The 20,951-nt window shown below is 35.6% G+C and overlaps 1 protein-coding gene across 6 annotated transcripts in view; it reads left to right on the top strand.

Annotated features, from left to right (window-relative positions):
* The window catches only part of SLC4A7 (solute carrier family 4 member 7), a 97,834-nt gene that overhangs the window by 73,187 nt on the left and 3,696 nt on the right, over positions 1-20,951 (top strand). For 4 of the 6 annotated variants that reach the window (XM_015618366.1, XM_015618363.1, XM_015618371.1 and 1 more), the window contains 11 exons: positions 1,841-1,946; positions 3,751-3,912; positions 4,884-4,997; positions 5,436-5,597; positions 5,856-6,107; positions 8,293-8,361; positions 8,807-8,980; positions 9,274-9,405; positions 10,177-10,268; positions 12,039-12,146; positions 15,336-19,793. In XM_015618366.1, coding sequence (XP_015473852.1) covers positions 1,841-1,946; positions 3,751-3,912; positions 4,884-4,997; positions 5,436-5,597; positions 5,856-6,107; positions 8,293-8,361; positions 8,807-8,980; positions 9,274-9,405; positions 10,177-10,268; positions 12,039-12,146; positions 15,336-15,417 — 1,453 coding nt within the window. In that variant the 3' untranslated portion in view covers positions 15,418-19,793. The other 2 variants (XM_033511911.1, XM_033511912.1) reach the window with 2 other exon arrangements.

Here is a 20,951-nt window from a genome sequence, read left to right as displayed (position 1 = left end):
GTCACAGTGTGGGTGAGGGGACCCCGAGCAAGGTCATCTCCATGCACCTGGGGTGAGGTCCCTGCTAGTTGCACTGGGCAGTCATTCCCCAGTTGGAGAGCAGAATACTCTGTCCTGCTGGGCAGCTGCTCTGCCTGGCCAGGACAGCCATCATCTTGCACACAGCATGACCTCTAGCAGTGTCAAACCAGGTTTGGTCTACTGTGTTTCCCCTCCAAGATCTCTGCTCGCTTTTACAGTCACTCAGTGCTTCAGCACTTTATTTCAGAGGAAATGGCAAGCACCCTGTCAGACTGCTTCTTGTGTTCCATTCACACTTGACTCCTGTCTTAACAGCTGCTAAGACCAGGCCACTTTGCCAGGAGTGGGCTGTGGGAGGACATTTACTTCCTTATTTTCCCCTTTCTACTGGCTGCTCATCCTTCTGTTTCAGTGGCTCTGGGTTCTCACTGGACTTCTGTGTGGGCCTGTTAAATGCACTGGTCTGGCAGAAACTGTACTGTAGGTCTTCTGGCACTTGCCACCTGATTGTGTTTTGCCACAGACAGGCCATGGGGGTGGAGACTGGAGGGTGGGATTTTAATTTGGTTTGGTTCTATGTTTTTTGGGACATGCCACAGCGTTCAGCTTGGGTTTGTCCTGCAGTTTTTTTCTCTCACAAAGCTATTAGAGATCTAGCTGTTCACAATTGCTTTCTTCCTCCTTTTACTTTCTTTTTCTACCCACTCTGTAACCTCCAGTAGGGAAAAGGGTGCAGAATAAGCATGTTCAGTTAATTGAGCCACAAGACAATTTCAAATACTCTTGCATTTTCTCTGGGTGTGTGGGGTTTTTTTTTTTCTTTCTGGATTTTTTCTTATCTACATGGTGGCATACTTTATCTTCATTGCCTTTGTTGAAAAATTTGTCAGTCTTCCTTCAGCATGCTTGTTCATGTTGCTGCCTTAACCAACAATTAATGATGTTTTCTGTCTCATCGTGCTTATGATTGCAATTCCTTTCTCTTCCAATGATTCTGTGTTGTCAAGTACTTTGTAGAAATTACTGCTTTCCACTGCTTTCCCATTTCCTTTTGCTGTTACTTCAAAATTCAGTTAACAGGAGAAAATTTGTTTACTTAGTATTTTTAAATTCTCAAACATTGTTCTTTGCAAATCTAGGTTCTTTTTGCCCATGAACATTCAATGTTTTTTCCTTCTTTACTTTCACACATCAGGATGCAGATTTTCTCTTCCATGATCTACTGGGGATTTTTTCAGTGTCTTTAGTGAATCTCATAGAAAAAGGAGACTTATTTCTTGCTTATTATAACTTTCTCCTCTTCTACATAAATGTTCATGCATTAAGCTTACGAGTTGGTGTACTTGAGTAGCTTTATTTAAAAACATTCCATTAAATCAATATTCAGTCTTTTGTGTTTTGGGTTTCTTTTAATCTTACGTGTACTTCTGTTAACCTGTCTGACAGAAAGGATTCTGCAGTCCAAATCTGCAAAATGCTGAAATAGGGACAGGCATTTTTACTTATACAAAAATATTGCTAAATAAGTCTGTATACAGTTGCTTTAAAGCTGAGCACTGTAAGCATTTATGTCTTCAGTTAGCTCACTACATCATCAAACATGGTGTCTTTTTTCAGGGTGACCTGATTCTTCATTTCTGCCACCCTCCCAATGGTCTTAGGTCATGTGATGTAAGGAAAAGCCCTGTGCTCTGCTTCCTCTATAGAAGTTTGGGATAAACTCTGGTTTAAACTCTTCAGGATTTTTGAATTTACTTCAAATTGCTCCATTTTTAAACATGTGGCTTAAAAGCATGTAAACTTTTTTTCTCCTCTTCAGATGTGTGTGTTCTGAGCCTGAGAAACCAAGTAATGAAACACTGCATGTGTGGAGGAGTTTGAATAAGTCTGGGGAAGATATAGCATGGAGTAATCTTACAGTTTCCGTGAGTATCTGAAAGCTATACATATATATCTGTGTGTATGTGTGTGTATAAAAGATAAATACCTGCACGATAATAGTTTTGATCAACATTTTTTCATCTGATTTTTTTTTTTTAATTGAACCCAGACTGTTTTCCTTAAAACTGCATTTTTGAACTCAATTTCTTCCTTAAGGCTTTACACAATCATTGTAGAGGATTAGGTGAGCGAGTCCAGGGAAGTAAATGCTAATGTAAGTGTCTGCTTGGGTTAGCCACCTTAATACTCTTAGGTACTGCAGTCATCTTCCTGCAGGTGAACATGATAAGGTGAATAAACAGGAGTTTGCTTTCTTCCAGTTCCTGAAAGAAATACTTTTAATATGATGTGGTGATGGAATTTGTAGTTGAAGTGTGATAGCAAACACATTTTGTTAGACATTGGTACAAAACACCAACAGAATCAAATGAACTACCTAAATATCGATTGGAAGAAAATGATTATTTGAAATTGAAAATAACCGTTTAGAATAGCTTGAAACCATTAACTTCTGAAGAGGATATTTTATACCAATATCTGATTTTATGTGTAGGTGAAGAGTAGGAAAGACACCATGTGCAAGTGTTCTGGAAGGCTTTTAGAAAGAAACACTGCTGCTGATAAGTAGTTTCTTGTGCAGTGGAATAAATGCATCTGTGTGCAGCCACTTTGCTTACCCTGGCATCTGATTCCTATCTGTATCTTGAATGATTGGGGTCTGCTGAGGCTTTTGTTATGTTTGCTGGGTTGTGTGCCTACTTTGGCCATCTGAGGCTGATGAGAACAGCAGTGGATATCTGTGTATGGGGTCCCCTTGTGTCTGAGTGTAGGCATTCACACTAAAGCACCTCTTTTGCACAGCAGAAATTCCATGTAAAACCTCAGTGCTTTACTTGACTTGTTGCAGGACTGGTTTTTATGTGCTACCAATGGCTCCTAGTTTCCCATAATCATTTAGGATGGCAGTTTCTTTTCAACTTAGTTTTTATATTTCCTTTATATTTATTATTTATTTTATATGCCTTTTCAACTATATGCCTTTTCCTCTAAAGCATCTTTACTCTTATCTAAGAGACAGAACTGATCCAGGATTTAGTATTATCTTATAATCAAAGCATATTAATAGGGAGAACTGCCATAAGATAAATTTTCAATAAATGAATTAATAAATTAGCAGTGCTGCTTCCAGATACTTTACTGTCTTGTTGTTTCCTTGCACTCCTTGTGTCTACTTTAACTTATTGCATTGCATTTCAGTAAGTCTTTTGGATAAGTATTATCTAACTTGGTTTTTACTTATTTATTTAAATACATTTTTTACAATGCTTTCTTACTTTACTAGAAACTTTTTCTTGTGGTTTGGGTATTCTTATTTTATAAGACTGTTTTTTCCCTTAACTGAAAAAAAACAAAATCAAAGAGATAGGAGAAACTGAAGAGATCCTTTTTTATGTTTGTTATCTTAAAGTTGATGTTGGATATTCTGCTTTTCCTGGGCAATCTTTCAGTGCTTTTAAAAACAGAATAGAAGTAATGTGACTGTAAAGAAGTTTTTCTTCTTGGGCATCTCCCAGCGTTTTGGCATCCTGAAATAATCAGTGGTGGCTACTGTAGCTTTTCTGGAAAAGACAGCACAAATGTCTGGCTTTTTCATGGTGAAGTAGTGATGGAGGAGGGAACCCTTTTTTGGAATTATGAACTTGATTCTCAAATGTGTTTTATATAGAAAAGTTGGAAGCTTGGTGAATGAATAAAACATAGACACATGAAGAGTTTTTGTCTTTGCAGGAATGTTTAGAATATCATGGTGTCTTTCGTGGATCAGCTTGTGGCCATCATGGACCATATATTCCAGATGTTCTCTTCTGGTCTGTCATACTGTTTTTTGCAACATTTTTCCTCTCCTCTTTCCTTAAGAAATTCAAGACCAAACGCTATTTCCCAACTAAGGTAATTCTGATTAGAGACTAGACTGTTGTTACCTTTCAATACATACCTTGGTATAATTTAATACATTTGAGTTCTGTCTTGAGAGATTTCTTTTAAGACAGAAAAGGAAATTAAAACCCAAAAGTCAGCTAATAATTATGAAATTTAGAACATTTGAGGAAAGAAATCATCTGCAGAAAATTTGGTGTTTATTCTATATTTTTATATTTTCTATATATTTTCTATATATTTTGTAGAGTTACAGCAAGATATTCTAAATTTTGGAAAACCTAAGCAGTCCATCTCCCCACATTAATCAGTGTTGCCAGGTATCATTAGTAGATATTAGTAGAATATTGCTGCTCTTCTCCTCACCTAGCCATACAAAACAACTAGTTGCTTTCCCCAAACTACTGTCTGTTGGGTTTTTAGTGGTTCCTCAGGGGATTACTACTAACAGATGCCAATGTGATGATTCTTTTTAGACTGATATATGTAATTTCTGCTAGGCAAAATGAAGTGGTTAGATCTACTATAGACCTCAGCTCATCCCTGTAATGTCTTCCTAATGTTTAATAAAGTTATCTTTGATAATATGAATTATTGCAAATCATCCACCTCGTATTGATTAAAACATGAAATGTATGAATATTACTGACCTAAGGTATCAGGGACTAGCTGTGATGGCTGAGCCTTGTAATGGCATTGAGGGGAGAAGGAAGATGATGGAGTTGTTTGAAGTAATTTGCCTCTTGCAGTAGACCACTTCTAAATGAGTGAACAGCTGTACAAAATACTTGTCTTCTGCAACTTCATACTATGCTGGCAGGCAGCTTAAATTTTAAAGTAACAATTAAAAACAGGTAATGTTCAGTGATGTTGTATAATATAAATAAATTTCACTTTTTATAGGGGAGAAAAATCATCTTTCTACACATGCAAATTATAATGGTGAAAAAGTACGACTTAACACAAGTATTTTTTTTTAATAGGTGCGTTCCACCATCAGTGACTTCGCAGTATTTCTGACCATAGTAATCATGGTTTTGATTGACTATCTTGTAGGAGTACCTTCTCCTAAGCTTCAGGTTCCAGAGAAGTTTGAAGTAAGACACAAAACCTTTTGAAAAACATAACTTTTAAAATACTTGCAGTTTTATGAACAATAGAACAATCGAGTTATATAGAAACAGAAATTTCTCTTTTTTGATTACAATGTAGTTGATCAAGTAGTTTCTCTTTTCTGTTTTGGATGTATGTCTCATCTGACAGATGAAATTATGGAAAAAGGGCAGTATTCTTTTGTGCAAATGTGCAATTGATATTCTGAAAAATTGAATGGATTTGTTTTAATTTTTTCCATATAAATGTCATGTTCACCTGTAACAGCTAAATCAATCTTTTGGTCAAAGCATTGGATAACAACCTAAATGTATATTTAAGAGACTGATCTGTTATGCATTGAAACTGTAGTGATAAAATCTGCATTCTGTTTTAGTCATTTAATTCTCATTGTTGATGGGTTGGTTTTTTTTCACTTTCAGCCCACCCGAAAAGACCGAGGATGGTTCATAGATCCTCTTGGAGGCAATCCTTGGTGGACACTCTTGATTGCTGCTCTTCCTGCTTTACTCTGTACCATTCTTATTTTCATGGATCAACAAATTACAGCCGTTATTATAAACAGGAAAGAGCATAAACTGAAGGTAAAAGTAATTTTTAAAGAAGTCTAATGTTGTGTAAGTCAGATTTACTTGAAATCAAATTAATTCTGCAAATTTGTGAAATTACCATCAGCTGCTAAATATGTGTATAATTTGACTAATCAAGAACAAATATACTTTTGTGGATACTCTCAAAGTATCTGACTTTTGTAGTTGTAGGTTATTTCACCTGCTGAGTTAGAAATATGATATCATATAAGTAGAAAGTTTTTCAAGTTATTTGTCTGCTTAATTTTACAGAAAGGCTGTGGTTATCATCTTGACCTGCTCATGGTTGGTATTATGTTGGGAATATGTTCTCTCATGGGCTTACCGTGGTATGTTGCTGCAACTGTCCTGTCTATAAGTCATGTTAACAGCCTGAAAGTTGAATCTGAATGCTCAGCACCTGGAGAACAGCCAAAGTTTTTGGGGATCCGGGAGCAGAGAGTGACAGGATTGATGATTTTTGTGCTGATGGGGATGTCAGTGTCCATGACCTCTGTGTTAAAGGTAAAAGTTTTTTCCAAAATATTTTCTTAATGCTTTTGATTTTGATGTTGTGATTTAACATTTCATAATGAGGGAAAGTTCTGTTATGTTAAGTAAGATATGCCTGGACTTGATCTCAAATTGCTTTTTTAGCAACAGATGTTAGTTGAATAGAAGCAATATGGAAGGATGCAAAAGAATGAAATCTGAGAAAGCTAGGAATGTAGTGAGAAGTGAAGAAGGCAACCTTTTCCTGTGTTACCTGATTTTCTGGTCAGCTCTTTTTTAGTTTCTTGGTTACATGTTACCTAAAAACTGCAGTTTTTATGTGAGTGCATCAATGAAGAGAGAAAAAGATTGTGATAAAGAAGTTGAGTAGAAGTAATATAGTGTAGCAGAAGGAACGGAAACATTGCTTTAAAAGGGAGAAATAGCATTTTTCACTTCTTATTCTTTAGCTTACTAAACTTCATGTGATTTTTAGTGTCAAGATTATTTTATGCATCATCACAGTGTAATGGTGATTAAGCAGGCTGAGTTGTAGCATCAGATTACACTTTATCTCTTAATTTATGTTCAGAGTGACCTTTCAAAGCCTCTATTGGAAGAAAATTGCTTAGTTCAGTTGGTTTTTTGCTCAGATGTATTAAAATCTGTTCAGGTTCTGCTTTGTTGTTTCAAATCCAGTAGTTAAAAGGAGAAATGAAATAACTTATCTTTTTGTTGCCAGAAACACAGATATTGCATAACTGCTGGTGTTGCTAAAGAACTTTGTAAAAATCTGTTGAAACAAAGACAGATCTCCAGTAATTTCATAAGAAATGTAACTTCTCTAATTTAGATAATGGGAAAGAATAATCCTATAAACATGCAGCTATAGTTTAATAAGTAGTTATGTTTTATAAATTTTAAATAGTTGACCATTTGTATGAGTATTAAAGAGTATAAAGGTCTGAAAAGAATAAGGCCATAGCAGTTACTAAAATTAATATTCAGATTTGACAATCTCTCATTAAAATGTTACCAAGAGCTCTGTTGTATAATGTGAATAATCTGAATCAAAAGCAGAAACACTGAAATAGATCTATTGTTGCTCAAAAGAAGAAATGAAAAGTGCTGGTTGCTGAAGCAAAGTGTTTTAAACCACATATTTTAACTTTTTTTTCTTAGAAACAAAAACTTTTTTGTTCTATCGACCCAGGGTAATTGGAATGGAATTATTGCTCTTTGCTCTTTAAGAAATGGTTTACTTTATCAGTGTGAATGACTGTTATTGTTCAAAAGAAATAAGGAGAACAAAGACTTGCATCTGCCAGTTGCTGTGCTTTTGTTCCATGTGTGGATTTATACTGATTTAATGCAGTAGAAGATACTATATCGAAGTACAGAATTTACAGTGAAGACACTAGCCACACACACAACACACACACACACAGATGAATCCCTAAGGCATAGTTTTATTTCACACTGTTTAAATAAAGGTTTTTGTTCAGTCTTGATAGCAGAAGTTTTTATTAAGATTTCACATTGTGTCTTGGCTGTCCTTTACTTGGCTGCTTAATGAATTCAAGAGCAAAGAAGTCTTCACTGCAAGTGCCATTGAAATCAGTGGACAACTTCATTATCTTAATAAACTTTAAATTATATAAAAATATAAAGTTACACTGTACAAAATTATATAAGCTGTCTATTATATCTTATAATTTAAATTATTATAAACATTATGTTTAATAAGCTTTAAAGTTTTCTTCTTCCTGGAGCAAAATGAATGATTAGCAGATTTTTATAGCTCAGTAGGTATCGTGAGGGTTTTGTATTGTCTGCTCCAGATATGCAAGTGTTCAAAAGGAAAACTTAATACTACAATTTCATGAAGTTGTACAGAATACAGTAGTCTTGACTTAGTTCCTATCAAATAGCAATATAAAGCACTATATTTAGCATGAGTAGAAATTTTGGTTACAACCTACAAAATTGAAAGAATGGGCAGTCAATGCAGAATTACTTTTTTATCTTGGTGATAGCCTTGTTCTAGATTATTTTGCTGCTCAATGATACATATGTATTCTTTTAAATAGAGGCCCCCATTTCACTTAAGTAAAATATAAAGTGAAAAATAGCTTGGTCTGTGCCTTTCACTGTTACGGACTGCTCTCTTATGTCATGTTGATACCACTTTTAACTGTAGGTGTTTTTCCCTCCCTAGTTTATTCCAATGCCAGTTCTGTATGGTGTCTTTCTTTACATGGGAGTATCTTCATTAAAAGGCATTCAGGTAAAGTCTGATTTTAATGAGTGGTTTGCTTTTGTTTAACACTGAATGAAAAGGAAACTGTAACACCCTACATTATGTGAGCTAAAATAAAGTTGTACCATATTGTCTGAATAGCATGTAGGATAATTTCCTGAGCACCATATTCGGGTATTGGTTCTTACAATATTGTCTTCACTTGTCAGTTCTCTTTTATTTATTCTTTCAGTAGTGTACCTAAGAAACAAATTTTCTGAAATATTCTGGAATTTTTTACTTTTTTGTTGAGGGAGGGGGAAAGAAAATCCCTGCGAAGCAACCCCTATTTCCACCCCCTTGAATGTTCACTGTCTTTCATTAGTATTTTATTTGGGATTATATTACAATTCTGTAGCCCCCTAAAAAGGATTTTTTTCTTCAGGAGAGGCAAAAAATAATTAACTGAAGAATGATTTTATTTTCCATGCAGTTTTTTGATCGTATAAAACTGTTTGGAATGCCTGCCAAACATCAGCCTGACCTGATTTATCTACGTTATGTGCCACTCTGGAAGGTCCATATCTTTACAGTTGTTCAGCTCACTTGTCTAGTTCTGTTGTGGGTGATTAAAGCCTCTGCAGCTGCTGTTGTTTTCCCCATGATGGTAAGTTTTCTAGTTTGCCAGTTAATAATTTTTGTGCAAGACTACTACAGTATTACTCAGCATCTCTTCAGAAGATGTTTGCTGCCTTTAAAAAAGGAGGGAGTGGGAAAGAAACAAAAAGCAATTCAGTTGTGATTAGCTATTGAAAGTGGAAATTATTTATCTTTGGGGTACGATAAAATCTAATACTAGAAAAAAGCTTCAGTTACAGTTTGAGTGTTCTCAAAGTGTTTGTGGATTTTTGTTCATTTGAATAGTTTAATATGAAGTATTTTGTCTGTGGTTCCCTTTAGGTTCTAGCATTAGTGTTCATTCGCAAACTCATGGATTTATGTTTCACCAAAAGAGAGCTTAGCTGGCTTGATGATCTTATGCCAGAAAGTAAAAAGAAGACAGAAGATGACGAAAAGATAAAAGAGAAAGAAGTAGGTGTGGAAACAATGAAACTGAGCATGTTGTAAATTTCTAGGAAATACCTTATGCAATTTAAAAGAATTTTATGTGACCTAAGCATATGACCTTATATACTTGATACACATTTTGAAATTCTTCACTAATGAGATGAAGTTCTTTACTAGCAGAACAGATGCTGGTGGTTAACAAATTAAGTGTTTCAGTTATGCTCTTATGAACTATGGTTCTTATTTGTGATCAAAATTTTCAAGCAAAGTAAAAAAAAGCAGCTATTAGTACAAATATGTTGGGTTTTTTGTCCTTCAGATTACAAGAAAATGCAGAGAAAGAAGGAGAGGGAAGTGATGGAGTAGGATTTCTTAATTCTGCTTAAATTAATCACAAGAGTGTTCATAATATCAGGGACATTTTGCCCTGGGTGTTTGTGGAGCAGTCATTCAGCTTAAGTGCTAGTTACCTATAATGCAGTAATGTAGCTTCTGTAACTTCTCCATAAAAGTCCTGCCTCACTGTACACCACCTAGATGAACTCCTTGCAAAGCTTGTAACATCCTCCTTCCCCAGTCTCCCATGTCCCCTTCCTTAATAAAACACTTCTAAGAGGAAAGGTCTTAAGCTCTGTCTCCTGCATTCAGCTGTGATACCTACACAGAAGTGCCTCTTACCTCTTTGGAATACCTGTCATATAACTAGAATGACTTGAGATAACTGAATAACTTGGGATACTACTGTGCTCTCTGCTACATGATTAATTTGACAAACTTCTTACTTGGAATTTACAGGAAGCAGAGAGAATGTTTTCAGAAAATGACAGTGTACACCTTGCATATGGAGAAGCAAATTTGGATTTTCCTGTAAAAGCCCTAAAGTACAGGTAAAAAATAATGCATGTGTTTAAAAGCTCTTTCATCAGAGGCTGTAATTTGCTTTATATTAAGTTGGTTGTGTATGAGTTGAAATAAATTTTTCCCCCCAAGCTAGTAACTTAGCTGTGATTAGGAAATATGAAGATATATCTCATGGTGCTACATTAGTATTTCTATATTGTGTTGTTCTTTAAAACTGCATCTTAATTATAAATTTACATGACCATCTTGAACAGATCAGATGACTCAATTTCGACCAGCTGCACTAAAGGTGAAGAAGCGTCCTTGGTCAGTTTCTATGGAATACTTGTGTGCTACTGTGCATGAAATACTGAGCATTAAGCAACTAATAGCATCAGTTGAGCCATGTGTTTGCCAGCCACTTGGGTTTTTTCAGAAGAAATCTAAGTGTGTAATTATTTGGTTTACCTAAGTGAGGGCTAAAGTCATCATTTCTGTGGTACAAAGAACCTGTTTTCCAGGCAACCCTTTTTATTTTAAAAGGTTATTTTCTGAACATAAACGTTAGATAAATGTTCCAGAAAAGAAAGTACTGGAATTTCAGTTATGGAAACTCTTTCAGCTTTGGGGTAGGCATTTTGTCTCAGCTGGTGTCTCCCTTACTGGGGTTATATTTAGCTGAGTTGTCAGGTATTCCCAACTGTTCTAACACAACCTGAAGATGTGACAGATAAACATCTTAAAAGTTTTCTTTTCCTCTCTAAGACTAATGGTTCCTAGGTTAAAATTTGCCTTCCTATGGATCTAGGGTAGTACCAGGCATGCACTGATGAGAGTTGGGAACAGACAGAAATTTGGATGAGACAGATATTCCTGCTGAGTGCTGTTGTCTATTGTGAGAGCAGGCTTAATAAGTCTTAAGGAACTCTAATGAAAATGCTAAAGCTTTTTAAAAAAACATTTGAGTTGCTAATTGCTCTCACCATAAAGCTGTGATTTCATCAACTGTGTGCGTGTGTTTAGTATGTATTATGCTGCCTTATATGTCTTCTGGGGATCCCTGAGGAAAAATGGCTTTGAAAGTTTTTTCTGTCATTTGAAAAACTTACAGATGACCTGGGGTAGATTCTGAAGCTTACATATAGAACAGAAGAGAAAACAGACCTACAGGCAACACCTAAGTTTGCTGTAACTATAATATGTAACTGTGTGTAGGACAAAAACGGAAATAGGCTTTAAAATTTCACCATCTGTGAGGGTAAACTTCTGCAGCACTTGGGAGGGGGATGATCTGGCAAAAGAACCTTGCAAAATATCTAATAAGGCTTTAGAGGACAAAAAAAAATCTGTCAAGATAATTGAAATTTCTAGATTTTCAATAGTTTCAAATATCACCTGTTTTTTAAAAATTTTATTAACCTGTGCTCTTTTGTCCTTGATTATTTCCTAGAAGACTCTTAGATTAACTGATTCATAAAAGCCTTAGCACAAGAGTGTGATTCAATTCATTATTTCTGGGCATGCAAAATAATTTTCTGAAATTAGGTATGGGTTACCTTTCAAGTATTCTCAATTTCCTACTGGTATTTATGTGAAAAACTGTTTTGAGATGCTATGTAGTTAAGATAGTGCTAGTGAGTTAAATTTTCAGGTTTTTGTTGAAGTATACATTTAAGAGATGACTTTTAGGAGATAACTCAATTTGTGGCTGTGTAAATATTGAAAGAAGGCACAACTGATGTAAATGATGAGTGACAGTAAGTATAGCAGTGTTGCAAGGAACTGAATACTAACCAGAAAGTATGTTTGTTCTTTAGCATTGATCCCTCAGTTGTAAACATATCAGACGAAATGGCCAAAACTGCACAGTGGAAGGCTCTTGCCATGAGTACTGAGAATGCCAAAGTAACCAGAGCTAACCTGAGGTAGCTATAATTACTCACGCCTTTTCTAACTATTGTCTTGTGTTTAGCAGCTGTACTTGTATTTATTGAAATGTATCTTAAAATATGTGTATATGTGGTTCATAAATCTGAGTTACTGACTTCTTACTTTAGAAGAACTTGAATTTAATTTTTTCTCTTTACTCTGAAGTTTATCAGTTTCTATAAGGAATTATTTTATTACTCTTTTATTAAATGCATTATTTTAAATAGTAATTTTAAAATTACAATTTATTTATTTAATACAAGTGTTTACTACTCTGATGAGCTTAGGATTTCTAAATACTAGAGTGTACATGAGCATGGGAGTGGTTTGATCCTCAATAATACAAATTCCACTGGGAATAAAAGGTAAGTCCAGCACTTTCATTGTTGCTTTGTACTGCTCTAGGATCTGCCCTGTTTTTGTGGGTGAGTGCATTGCTTGGATTGCTTTTCCTTGACTGATTTTTAATATCTAAAAATTAAACCTGTCTCAAATACTATATTCACTGAATATGAAATGTACTTGAATGACGTCCATGGACAGATTATGGGTCCTCAGACTGTGAACATTCCCTCTGAGATGACATGCATCTTCTATGCTGGCCAGTAGTCTTTCTCCTCTGTGAGCTCCCCATCAAAGAATAAAGGCTGAGTGTGATGAATCACTCTGCTGTTCTATCCTAATTTCTTTACTGTCTGGCTGAATCTGTCTAGGGAAACAAGCCAAAACATGAATATTTATGCAGAATATCCCCTGCTTTCCTGAAAGGCTTGTAATTTATAGGGACTGGTATCTGTGGACTGCTCCACATCCATGCAGCTATAGCTTAGTAGTTTTTATGTAGGAAAGGGGAGAATGGGCATGTTTGCCTCAGAAAACTAAACCTAAGCAATCCTGTTGTCTGTTGTGTACATCTACTATTGGTTGATCCCTTTTAGCCAGTTCTGTCAGAGGAAGGCATATTTCAGAAACACAGAATTGTCAGGTTTTGTATAAAATTACATCTCAGTAGAAGTGTTCATAGTAAGGAGGGAGTGTTCATGCTCTGTCCAGGGCTGGCGTGTTCCTACTCTGTTCATGGCTCTGTCCAAGCCCATCTCAGGTACTGCTGGAAACACTAGTAGTGACTTAGCACTTGTATACCATCTGTCTATTCATATTGCTCCAAACTAGGCATGGAAATATGCTTTGTTTTGGCCAGACAGCAGGTCAACCAAAGGGTAAAGGAGACCGAAAGAACTTTGAGGTATATTGGAAAAGCTTAAGAGACTCATGAGTGCAGGCATCATTTCCAGTGAATGTCTAGTCTGTATTGTTTAAACATTTAAAAAATGTTAAGCACATGTTTAATTAAAACATTTCAAAAACTTGAGTACCACATGAGCAAAACCATCAAGAAGACAATTAATAGAGGTATTAAAGAGATAAGAGAGTATGTGTGTCAGTATACCTTCCTTATTTAATAGATTTTTTTCTTTCTTAAATTCTAGATTCTCAAAAGGCCATTACAGAATTTGTGGATGATTCTAGTGCATTATCTGATAGCCATTGGGTGTTTAAGGCTTTAGGAGACATATTTTGAAAGCCTGTATTTCTTTTTCCAGAAGAATTAAGATGTTTAGGTTTGGTTTTCAGGCAGTTATTAGTTAGTACTGTTTCATCTCCCACTTTCCTGTTTTCCGAGTAGGTTAAGTTAGTGTGGAATTATATGCAATTCTAGAAAATCAGGCTTCTGACCAATTTGCAGTGTTTTTTGTTTTGCTTAGCCTTGTATTCATTATTCCATCTATTTACTGCATTTTGCTCTAAGACATTTCCCTTGGATTCCGTAACATACCCTGCTTGAGCTTAATACAGTAAAAAATGCATCTTGGTAGGAAACTTGGTAAAACTATAAATGGAAAATAAAAACCAATGGTGCCAGAAAGCAGCTTTTTAACAGGCAATCTGATATTACTTTAATCTGGAAAATGTTGAAAGGCAGACTTCCTGAGCCTTAAATCAATTGGTTGTTGTTTTGAGGTATTTGCTACACTTTCTTTGCATCCTGTTGAGATTCAGAGGTGTCATTTCTGGTCATTCAAAAGTAATTTCCAGTAAATTACTCATTTCAGTTCTACTAAGGTTTTTCTGCATAACTGTCTTCATCTGGTGGTACAGACAGACATTTAGTGCTGTGGTAAAAGTGGTTCTGTAGGCACTGCTGTTTTCAGATTTATATTCAAATACTAATGCAGTTCAAAGGAGGTGTGTCTTTTATAACTCCAGATGACATATTTTGTGGGTTGGCATGATTTATTAAAAATAATATATTTTTTAAAAGATAAATTTCTATTTTTTTTTCCTTTTCTGAATTGATCCAGGTTGCCTTTTCTGTCTACCTCAGCCATTTATTGTAGTTTACAGACTCCGTGGAGTCCCAGTACCACTTGTATTTTCTAAGGAGATACAGAATTTTTCTCTTTGCATGAATTTCTAATATTTTTTTTTTCCTTAAAGAGCAACTATACAGAGGTATCATCTCTTTTGAAACTTATCCTCCCTCTCTTATACTGTTCCATTTCATCTTCTAGTGACTTCCAACTATCTTGGGACATTGCTTATTGTCCTTCAGTTAGGCACAGTTCAGTGTTGGTGTCCCTTGGAGTGTCAGTTGTTCAGGTGCCACTTACTTGCCTTTAGGGTCTTCTGCTTCACTTAATGGACACTTGCACAGGTTTCTTAATGTCCTCTGCTGTTGTTGGAAGTGTGGTTTTAATCAAATGGAAATGTCCTCCCATTCTTTTGAACAAATGGTTTCCCTGCCTAAGAATATAGAAGTATTAATAATACTGCTTGTTACGTATTTTTGAGTATTTTTACGTATAGAGTTTTGCAGGCTGTATTGGAGCTTGGTTGGTTGGTTTGTTTTTAAAGACGTTTTTCATGAACAGTTTCAAATCAAAGCAGTGGAATTGAACATGTATTTATGAACGAGATATTGGTTTTCTCTTTCAAGTTTGTACTGTTCCTGTGAATAGTATTTAACAATTACTAAAATGTAATAGAAATGTCATGTCATAATACATCATCATACATCATCCTTACGTAAAAACTTTGTGTTCATTGTGAAGTATAAAACGTTTGAAATTTAATCATTCCTAAAGTGAGCCAGACCTTATATTTTCTTCTTTGTTTTCAAACAGCCCTGAAAAACCAGAAAGTGTGAAAATAGAAGTGGAAAATTCACATGTTGTGAGATATGTGGATGCTGAAACATCTTTATAGAATGGAACCAATGGGAATTGTGTGTATTTGTGTGTATATATATCACTGTAGGATATTATGCCATGGAAGTGTGATTTCCAGTTTAAGGAGCAACATGTATTTAATTTCTGCCATTGTTTAGGGCACTGTAGATATGCTTGCATAATGTGAAGATTTTTCCAGCAAATAAGATGAGTGGTAATCACACTTCAGCTATTTATTTTATTGGAAATTCTATTTTCATTTTTAAATAGGAAGACTGTAATGAATGCTTATTATTTTCAATAATCAATATGTGCATAAAAGTTACATCAGCTTTTGCTGATGATTACTGGTCCACATTGCTTAAAATTTTGCAATACCTCTGTTTATAATGTACGCTACAGAAGTTTTGTTTTCCATGCAGGCAATTAGTGTTTGTTTTTGCAGGGTATACTTCTTTTGTGGTTTCATAGAACAAATGTTACTGTGCTGTTGACAAGAACTACTGTGTTTTATGTCTCCACTCCATGTTAGTGTTTTCTGGATTCTCTCTCTCCTACTCTACAGAAGTGGCCTAGAGCCCTAAGTCAGGTGGTTAGTTAAGCCTTAAAATGTATTTAAATTCCCTGGTGTGCTGCTTTCTTTGTTTTTTTGAATTCCCTTGCGTTTTCATTATTGTCCAGTAGCAGTATGAATGCAGTAATGGTAGTTACAATCCCAAGTCAGTATTTGCCATTCTGGACACTCCAGGTTTACACAATATAAATTGGGTTTACAGGCAGCAATTGGTCTATAGGAAATTATAAGTACTTACCACGTCAATGCTCTTGAATTCTTTTCTCCCTGTTTTTGCTTATGTTTTTTCCCATAGATTTTCAGTGTCTGATTTACTCAGCTCTAAGAGTATTTCATATCTTCATCAAATATATTTCTTGGTTAATAAATTTTTTAATTTACTGTGTATTTGATTAAATTAGTTGTAGCTCAATTCTGGAATAGGTTTATGATCAGTATTATTTTATGGATTACTAATTGCTTGTGGTATTTGTATGTACAGTTCTGATCCTCTCTGTTGTAAAGGGCATATATGATAGCACACCAACTTATTTTTAAACACTTTATTTATTTTAATTAGTATAAATTTCTATCATGTCAGATGAATTGAAAAAATAAATATTCATTTATTAAAGTAAATGGGATTTTTTGGGGACTCCATGGATAAAGATGCAGTCAGTACATTTATTGTACTTACATTTTTGAGTTCTAGTGTTTAGCATTATAATATTTGAAATAATGAGAATTTTATATATAAATTAAAATCTTGATCACTTACCCACACAGTTTCCATTCTTAATATTTTTTTGCCTTATGTCTTAGTTTTTTTGGGCTTTAATTTCCAGCATTATCTCTTTACATTCTGAATTGCCACTAGCCATTTCTGGATGCATTACAATGGCTTTAATTACAATCTGTGCTCATTTAATATTAGAAGATGCTGTTTGTTTACTTCTGCTTTTGGCGGAGTTGGGAGTTTTACCATGGACCAAGTGATGATAAAATTCTCAACAATTGCAAAAGGAGCTGATTCTGGAGGAGGGCAGACTTTATCTGAAACTGCCACTTGAGGTGGAATTTCGGTGCTCTTCAGCCAAGTGTCACCTGTAGAGAGGGTAATTGTATATTACAAAAATAAAGCAATCAGTGAGAATAAATAGAAACAATTAAAAAAATATTTACATTACATGGACTGTTACTGTTCCCTTTAAATGCAATACAATTATTTAACATTTTTTTCCTTTCCTTTTTTAATTTTACTGATTTCCAAGAAGACAGTTTAAAGAAAGGAAATCGTAGTGTACAGCAATATGAATAATGGTATCCAAACTGTCATAATGGGCTCAGGTCAGTGGCAAAGCAAGAGAGGTCTGCATTACCAGTTTGACCAATACTGTGTAATGACCTGCATTCTTAGATAAATAGTGTAGCTTGTGCCTTAGTTTGACTTTGCGCTCTTTCAGAAAATAACCCATGGTCCCTCTGATCAAACTGAGATGACAATGAAGCTACAACAGATGGTCTCTGAAAACTTTCTACATGATTTAAAAAAAAACCCAAACACCACTATCTGCATGTCAGTGGTTGACTACTAAGTACCTCTTGCTCTGAATCAAGAAGGGAAGAGATGTTTTGAGCATTTTATGTAGCTTCATCCACAATACAGTACTTCTGTCCTCTCAGTAGTATTTTATACTTTGTGTTCACAGTCCTGCAACAGTTTCCAAAGACCCAAAAAATTACTAGAAGCCTCTTGGATTTCTGACACTTTAATGCTGGAAATCAGGGTTCCATGATGCTGCACACCTTGCATTTGGCTTCTACTTCAGAATGGTTAAGTTTTGGTCAATATTACAGGAAGTGGGTATATTTTGAGTAAAGTTGAAAGGAAACAAAACCAAAGCCCCACAAGTCTAATCACAGTATTTATTTAATTATGTAGATATTTTAGTCAGTGACAGAAATATCATGACTTGGCAAACCAGTTGACAGTGATCTTTAGTTCCAGTGTTCTTGGGCAATAGTTACACTTGCACTTTGTTGCCATATGAACAGCAGACGTTCTGGTATTAAGTGCATAAATCCCTGTTGCTAATGTATGATTAAGTGATTCACAGCTCATTTTACAACTTCTCTGCTTTAAAATCACACAGAGTATTAAAATAAGACAGCTAAGGATGTAGTTTATTGTATGTAGATACGTGTTTTGCCTTAATGGATGCAAAAGAGCAGTGATAATTGCTGAGCACTGATTTTTTTTTTCCATAGGGCTTAAGCCCTGTAAAAACAACGCCAATGGATTTCCATTCCAACAGTTTTAGAGGAAAATAAACAACCCTGCACTTTTTATAGATGCCTTGGTTTCCTGGAATGGAGCTTAGTGCTACTGTGTACCTGGCTGCAGAGCCACCTCAGGAAGTCCCTCTTTCATTTTTTTTTTTCTCTTATTTTTCCTTTTTTCTTTTCTTTCTAATTTATTTATGAATATTAATGTTTACATTAAATGTAGGTCTTAATTTTGACCACTCCATTTAAATTATCATCTAAAATGTATCATTTAAAACGCAGTTTTGTGTTTAAATTATATTCTAGAAAACTCATTCTTACTATTTTCGTATGTATTATAGTGACACGTTTTTCATTCTGTTTACATATGCCCAAGTTAACAACAGTTTCCTCCTAGATTAATTTTGCAGCTATATCATATTATTTTATACAGTTGTTCAGTGAAATGTTCCAAATTGCCAAGTTTGTCATCATAAACCTGTCAGGGTAGAACTTGGTGCCCTAATGTTTTTGGAATATTTTTCAACCAAGTATCTTGGCCATTTTTTCTTCATTTAATATAAGTTCTCCCATAAGTTATCATTAGCTTCACCTGCATCTCTGTCCTTATACGGTCACTTCCTAATTCGTGCCCTTTGCAAAGGCAGGTTCGACAGGCTGTGAAATATTTCTGTAACAAATGGGTGTCACACCGCAGAGCCTGCACTGCTCTAAAGGGTTTGTCTTGTACATAGGTTCTGTAAATCATAAAGTACATGGTTCATGACTCTCAGTTCACAAATGTAATCTGTCAGGCGAGCACCACAGCCAGCTTAGTTTTCTTTTTGCTTTCGTATGATTAGTAATGTTTTAATTACTCATCTAGGACAAAATTATCAAGTACAGTAAAATGTGGGAAATACTTTGTTATACCAACAGTAATTTATTTTATTGCAAATTTTAAGATTATAGATGCACACAGCTTTGAGTCAGCATAAGTGTAGTGCTATAAATAAAGCAAACTGCTCAGTAAGTTTGTCAATTTTATTTTATAATGTTTTTAGTGAAGACTTAGAGGACTTTGTAGTTGGCATTGAACTTTACCTAAAAACTCTTTAATATTCGATTTAGTATCTGTTGACATTTATTTGGAATAATGAATGAGTTTGAAAATTGATACTTTTCTAAATGATTTTATTGGAAGGACACATAATTTCTAGTAATTTCCTTTCTATTGTTACTGATGCTCCTGTGCAAAGGTGTCTTCCAGGTTCAGCTTTTGCAGCTGAACTGCAGTTTTGATTTTAATACTCTTTATTTGAAATGTGATTGCATACTGTATGGTTCGAATTTTTTATGACTGCTTTTCTAATTACAGTGACGTTTTCTTACTTTATAAACAAATCCAAAGCAAATGAAAACATTATTCCAACTGTAGAATTGATATTCAGTTTATACAGAAAACACAACTCTCAGACTTGTCTTTAATGTGAAAGATTCAGCCTTTGTGTTGTTTTAATTACTGCTAGAATAAAAATATCTTTTGTAACGTTTCAGAAAGTTGGTAAAAGCAATAAACAATCTCCTGGACTCCATTCAGGCCACTTCTGTTTTTATTGCCCCGGGCTGGGGTCGGGCCCTGCGGGGCGGGCCCAGCCGGGGCGTCCCCGTGCTCATGGTAACGGTGCCGGGCGGAAGCGGTGCCCACTGCGCAGCACGGCGGCTCGCGATTGGCCGGCGGGCCAAGAAGAGGGGAGGCCATTGGCTTAAGGGGTCCCGCCCCGGCGGAGCGGGCGCCGCCGTAGCCGGGCCGCGGAGCGGAGGCGGGTGGGGGGCGCTGGGGCACCGCGGGGAGCGGGAGGGACGGGACGGGAACCCAGGGAAACTCCAGGCATAGGGGAGCGAGTCCTGTCGAGGGCAGGGAAGGATAGGGATGGCGATGCTATGTCCCCGTGCTCCTCCCGTTCCACTTCATGACTTGCTCCACAGCCCTGCACTTCACCAGCTCTGAGCTTTCAGTAGGCATTGAATAATCTCGTGATTCCCAGAGGCTCTAAGTGATAGCGGTATAATTCCATACACAGGTCTGATTGGTAGTGAGAGTGGAGAGGGTGAACGTCGAAGAGCTACGTGTTATTCTCATTTCTCGAGTTGATACTAAACTGAGCTGCTTACTAGACCTCAGAAATCCCCTATTAGTTAATTTTCTTTTGGTGTTTTGGGGGTTTTTGTTTTGGTTTTTTTTTTTTTTTTTTTTGGCGGGGGGTGGTGGTATTTGTTTGTTTGTTTTTTTATTTTATTTATTTTGTTTTGTTTTTTACTTCCATATGTGAACTGCTGTTTAACAGGGTGGATTTAGGCAAACTGTACAGAGAAAAGAGAGGAAAGTTATGCTCTGGAAATAAACCAAGAGACTGCCATTTGGTGGACCCAGCAATCTGAGAATAGGCCTGGCCAGTTATGGATTGAGGTGGTACAGAGAAAACAAAAACCAGCAAAAGACAAACAACCCCAAAACAGCAGTAGCTTAAATGTTTTTATTTGTTAGGAAAACAGGAAGAACCTTATACTTGTTAACCTTTAGAGAATCTCTAAAGAAGTTATTAAAGATTGAGACATATATGTGTGGAAGTTTTTGTGTGTAGCAACCACACAGAATAAGTTTCCATATTGATTCAGTTAATAAAAGGAAAGAATTATTCTTCAAATATTGACTCTGTGGGTTCTCCAATACAATTTCCTAGACTAATAGA

Source organism: Parus major, chromosome 2, assembly GCF_001522545.3.
Source record: "Parus major isolate Abel chromosome 2, Parus_major1.1, whole genome shotgun sequence".
In the NCBI taxonomy this organism is placed as follows: domain Eukaryota; kingdom Metazoa; phylum Chordata; class Aves; order Passeriformes; family Paridae; genus Parus; species Parus major.
The sequence above is the reverse complement of the archived record's forward strand: the minus strand, read 5'-3'. Positions and strand labels throughout refer to the sequence as shown.